The sequence below is a fragment of the Episyrphus balteatus genome, chromosome 3, assembly GCF_945859705.1.
Source record: "Episyrphus balteatus chromosome 3, idEpiBalt1.1, whole genome shotgun sequence".
Classification (NCBI taxonomy): domain Eukaryota; kingdom Metazoa; phylum Arthropoda; class Insecta; order Diptera; family Syrphidae; genus Episyrphus; species Episyrphus balteatus.
The window spans coordinates 80,867,093-80,873,148 of NC_079136.1; the positions used below are offsets into that span (position 1 = coordinate 80,867,093).

At 38.0% G+C, this 6,056-nt stretch overlaps 1 protein-coding gene across 1 annotated transcript; it reads left to right on the forward strand.

Moving 5' to 3' along the window:
• The first annotated feature begins 284 nt into the window (after positions 1-284).
• LOC129915103 (uncharacterized) lies at positions 285-5,657 on the forward strand. The gene has a single exon (XM_055994565.1). The coding sequence runs from the start codon at positions 285-287 to the stop codon at positions 5,655-5,657; it is 5,373 nt and encodes a 1,790-aa protein (XP_055850540.1).
• Positions 5,658-6,056: the final 399 nt, after the last annotated feature.

Consider the following 6,056-nt stretch of genomic DNA (forward strand, 5'->3'; position numbering starts at 1 on the left):
AATATATTGGACTTTAACTAAAAGGAGGAATTCTCTTCTATCTGGAAATTATTGTGCATTGGATTTTCATACTAACGGTAACACGTGCCTTAACCGTTTGTGAAAAGGTGGTAATTACATAAAATCCTTTAAAAACATTAATATTTGAACAATTTAAATAAAAACTTCATACAACTACATAATTATAAACTACATATTTTTTTTTATGCAAATATATATACATTTAAAGTGATTTTATTCTCCTTAAATAAAAACAAAGCCTTAAGTGCAACTAGTTTCTTGCGATGTCTAAGCTAGGAAAGATAATAGAAACTCAAGAACTAAGACTTAAAGAGTTTCAAAATGACTATGAACAATTCTGTGAAAAAATAGGAAAGGATACCGCGGCGCGATCTTCAAAAGGTTTCATGAACACGTGGCTGGTAGAGGTTGAAAATACTTTCAAGCTAGCAAAGAAGGACCACACGTCCATTGTTAATAACTCTGCTGACCCAGCAAAAGAAAAGTATCTTGAAAGTGAAACCTTTACAAAAATTAAACTGATTTATTTTGACTTTAATGGCAAATTACAAGATTTACTCGATGAAATCTGCCCTGAACGTGAAAACACTTATTTTGACACTTCTCGGTTAAACAATACCACCAAATCTTCCGTGTGTGAAATAAAACTAAAACGAATTGAAATTAAACCATTCTCTGGTGACTATGAGGATTGGTTTGAATTTCAAAACATGTTTGAGAGTATGGTTCACCATAACGTAGATCTCTCAGATATACAGAAACTGCAATACTTACTGTCTTCGCTAGCAAAAACACCTTTAGAACTAATAAGTCATCTCCCAATCGAAGGCAAATCATATAGCTCTGCCTGGGAAATTTTAGTTGATAGGTATAAAAATACGCGAAAACTTGTTAATGCTCAAATCAGAAGATTAATGGAGCAGCAAAAACACACACACGAATCGGCGTCGGGTCTAAAGTCCTTGCATGATGTAACGACATCATGTATTCATGCACTTGCAAATTTGAACATTAAAGTTGATGCTTGGGACTGCATTTTAATTTATGTGGTGTACCAAAAACTCCCTCTTCAAACTCAAAAAGAATGGGAATTTCGTTTGGGGACATCAAAGGTTCTTCCAGATTGGAAAACTTTTGCAGCCTTCTTACAGGCACGATTCAGTTCGTTAGAACAAATTTATGACGATAAGGAATTTAAACATCCAGCTTCAAACACGTCGTCGTTCAGAAAACCATCGGGGTCGTTTCATACGAATAAGCAATTTTCTTGCCGCCTGTGCAAGGCCGACCACGGAATACGATTCTGTAGACAATTTTCGATTATGGGTGTGAAAGCACGTATTGAAGCCATGAAGCGAAATTCAATTTGTTCAAACTGCTTAGGATATGACCACCATTCATCCACGTGCAGCAGCAGTAATCGCTGCATCAAATGTGGATTAAAGCACCACACTATGTTACACATAGAAACGCAACAAAATAGAAACAATACGAATCTTCCGAATACATCATCTCAAAGACAAAATAACAACTCAGCCCACCATCAAAATCAGTTTAGAAGACAAGGCAATAATTACGAAAACTATAACGTTAATTTAGTGCAAAATCCTGATCATTTTTCTCTTCAAAGCAGCGAACAAGAGAATTCAACAAATCCACAAACTGCTCGTACCTTTTTTAACAATATACGTTCGAAGGGATTGCTGGCAACAGCACGAGTTAAGGTTTTCGCTCCCAATGGAACAGCTCATGTTCTGAGAGCACTAATCGACCCTGGCTCTGAAATTAGCTTTGTAACAGAAAATGTCACACAGCTCCTTAAACTAAAAAAAGAAAAAACATTGGTCAACGTTACCGGGTTAGGTCAAACCTTGACAGGCACCTCCAAGTCCAAGGTTGACCTCACCATATACTCTATGACAAATCCATTATTTTCCCTTGAAATTCAAGCCTTTGTTTTGTCCCAACTAACAACTTTGGTACCAACACAGGAAGTTGACTCATCTGATTGGATCCATCTCGATAACTTGTCACTGGCCGATCCTTGGTTTTCTATCCCTGGGAAGATCGATCTCTTGCTTGGAGCAGATGTCTACGCATCTATCATTTTGGAAGGGCTTGTAAAGAAAAAAATTGGGTCTCCGGTTGCACAACAAACCGAGTTAGGATGGATTTTAACTGGATCGTTCAGATCTGAAGGCCAACAAACTAAACAAACTGTTCAGAATCACTTCAACGCCATCATGGCGGAAGTAAGGCGTTTTTGGGAGATAGAAGAAAACCTTGATTACCGTAAACTAACGTTGGAAGAAGAAAAATGTCAACAACATTACAACGAAACCTTTCAAAGGAAAGAAGATGGAAGGTATGAAGTACAACTTCCCTTTAAGAACAACATCCGACCGATCCTTGGCGACTCTAAAAGAGCAGCAATGGCGCGATTTTTTCAATTGGAAAAGCGAATGGCAATGAACAAAAAACTGAAGGATGAGTACTCCAGCTGCATAAATGAGTACCTGACGATGGGACATATGAAGGAAGTGACATCCGTAACTGCCATAACTGAAGGTAATCATTATTACCTACCCCATCATGCGGTGTTCAAGGAGTCCACGACAACAAAACTCCGAGTAGTCTTTGATGCCTCTTGTCCCACTTCTACTGGCTTATCTTTGAACGACCATTTGATGGTCGGTCCACGTCTTCAAAGGGATATAATCGACTTAATAGCCCAATGGAGAAAATTCAAAATAGCCTTTGCAGCTGATATCAGCAAAATGTACAGACAAATATGGATGGCTCCAAAAGACACCATATATCAACTCATATTATGGAGAGATAGTGACACTGAACCAATAAAAACATTTGCTCTCAACACTGTCACGTTTGGTACAGCCTCTGCTCCCTATTTGGCAGTGCGTACTCTACAACAAATCGCTTTGGATGTTGAGAATACTCAACCTCATGTAGCAAAGGCTATCAATGAAGGTTTCTACGTTGATGACTTTTTATATGGGTCCGATAACGAAGCGGACGCAACCACGTTACAAAGAGACGTTCTAACAGTCTTAAACCAAGCTGGATTTCCTTTGCGTAAGTGGGCAAGCAATTCGTCAAACATTTTGGTTCAGATACCTAAAACTGAAAGAGAAGTTAATCTACCGATGGATTTTGACTCTACTGATTCTATAAAAACACTCGGTATCCAATGGCATCCAGCGAAAGATGTCTTCACATTCAAGATTAATCTTCCCAACACTGATAAATATACAAAACGATCTGTCCTGGCTGACATCTCACGTCTTTTTGATCCATTAGGATGGATTGCGCCTTGCATCATTAAGGCAAAATTATTAATGCAACAACTATGGGTCGACGAGTTATCTTGGGATTCAACTTTACCCGATGCACTTAAAATAAGTTGGCTTGACCTAAGAAACAATCTTAAGAAATTAGAAGAGATTCAAATACCTCGCTGGATTAACTTTGAAAATTCATCCTTGATTCAACTACATGGATTTTGTGATGCTTCGGAGAAAGCCTATGCTGCAGTTATATACGCAAGGGTTGTTAAAGATGGAGAAGAGGTTATTCATCTTATAGCATCGAAAACCAGAGTAGCTCCCATTAAAAGTATATCACTGCCTAGATTGGAACTGTGTGCAGCACTTCTGCTTGCAAAGCTCATTCATCGTATTTCAAGATCTATGCAACTTGAAACTGTAGACATCTCTGCTTGGTCTGACTCTATGATCACCTTAGCATGGATCAGAGGAAGCCCATCATTAAGAACGACATTTGTCGCGAATCGAGTAGCTGAAATTCAGTCTCTCACTGAAACAACTATATGGCATCACGTAAATGGCAAGGAAAACCCCGCTGACATTGTCTCAAGAGGACTATCGCCTAAAGATGTTATTGATAGTGAAATGTGGTGGCATGGGCCACCATTTCTGAAAAATTTTGTCAAAGATGAGCGTAAGAACGTAATACCTATTGAAACTGACCTCGAAACAAAAAGAACTAATTTATGTTCTATGACAATACCATTTTCTTATCAAGAAAACGTTAATATCTCACCGTCAAACATTGGTAATGTAGTTTTCAGTTATCTGTTAAACATAAACCCAATTATAGACAAATACTCAACTCTTAAACGTCTTGTACGAAGTGTTGCAATATGGCGCAGATATTTTTATATTCTACTACACAAAGACAGCAGAAAATCACTTGTTACACATCCTTTACAATCAGATGAATTAATTTCAACTCAAAATCAAATAATTAAGTTTGTTCAAAAAGAATGCTTCCCTGAAGAAATATCTAGTTTAGAAAACAAAAAATCTATACCAAAGAGTAGCCACATTCGAAGTCTTAACCCTTTTATCGCTAGTGATGGTATGTTACGAGTAGGTGGAAGGCTAACAAACTCAACACTAAGTTTCAATCAGCAACACCCTGTAATACTAAAAAACTCCCATCCCTTTGTTAAGCTCTTGATATCGGACATTCATCAAAGTACACTGCATGGCGGTCAACAAATTATGATGGCCACAATAAGAAATTTATATTGGATTACAAATGTTAAAAGGACAATTAAATCCGTCATTTATCATTGCGTTCGATGTCATCGATACAACGCGAAGGTGCAAGAGCAGCTTATGGGTAGCCTACCTGCAGAGAGAGTGATTGCATCCAGACCATTTACAAATACAGGAGTTGACTATGCTGGACCAATTGAAATAAAGATGTGGAAGGGTAAATGCAATAAATTTTCAAAGGGCTATATAGCCGTCTTCGTCTGTATGTCTACTAAGGCCATTCATATAGAGCTGGTCAGCGACTTAAGCTCGGTTGCCTTTATAGCAGCATTTAGAAGGTTTGTTGCCCGACGAGGAAGTTGTGCAAATATGTTTAGCGACTGCGGAACAAACTTTAAGGGAGCAAACAACGAGATGCGAAAAGATAGCAAGTTCATTTCATCTGAGTGGTCTTCAGAAGTAAGTGAAGCTCTTGCTGCTCAAAACACGAAATGGCATTTCAATCCTCCATCATCACCACATTTTGGAGGACTCTGGGAGGCAGGAGTGAAGTCAATTAAGTTTCACCTCAAACGAACTATTGGCTGCTCTAAACTCACCTTTGAAGAACACACTACACTTCTGGCTCAAATTGAAGCCTGCCTCAACTCCAGACCACTTTGCCCAATGAGTTCAGATCCAGACGACCTGTCAGTGCTCACACCTGGGCATTTTCTTATTGGAGCCCCACTCTGCACCCTTCCTGAGAGGAACCTTATGGAACACAACATCAATGCTCTCAACAAATGGAAATACCTACAACGTCTCAAGCAGGAATTTTGGAAGCAATGGAGCTCATCATACTTGCATCACCTGCAGCAACGTCCAAAATGGCTCAACCCAAAAGAGAACCTCAAGGTTGGAGATATTGTTCTCGTGAAGGAAGATAATCTTCCACCATCAGCATGGTTACTTGCAAGAGTAATCGAATTACATCCCGGCGCAGATGGTTTTACACGCGTAGTGACAATAAAAACAAAAAACTCTATTTTAAAACGACCAATATCAAAACTATCACGACTACCAATATGTGATCCGTCAAACAGTAATAAATAAAACTAACTAATAAATCTAATTTAATCAAAATATTGCTTTCATAAAACAACATTAATTAAAGCCCATATCATTCCCTGAGTGAAATGCCCATATCATTCCCTGAGTGTAATGCCCATATCCCTGAATTAAATATAATTTTAATAAATGAACAAATCATCTTAACGCCCATATCAACCCCTTAAAAAAAAAAAACAAAAAAAACAAACAAACTTTCTTAATCATTTTGCATGTACCAACCAATGAACTTACCCTCTCTAAACCAACAGGTACGAAATATAATCCAAAGGAAGAAGAATCCAAAGCACCTGTGGGTGGTGGGAGGTGTCGAAGCAGATAAATAAATTTTGAATTTTAAATTAATTTTTTTGGGTTTCTTAAAAAAAACTAATTCTTTTTCTA

Excerpts from the sequence above, each read along its gene's own strand:
- LOC129915103 (XM_055994565.1), top strand. The coding sequence starts at position 285 with ATGTCTAAGCTAGGAAAGATAATAGAAACTCAAGAACTAAGACTTAAA.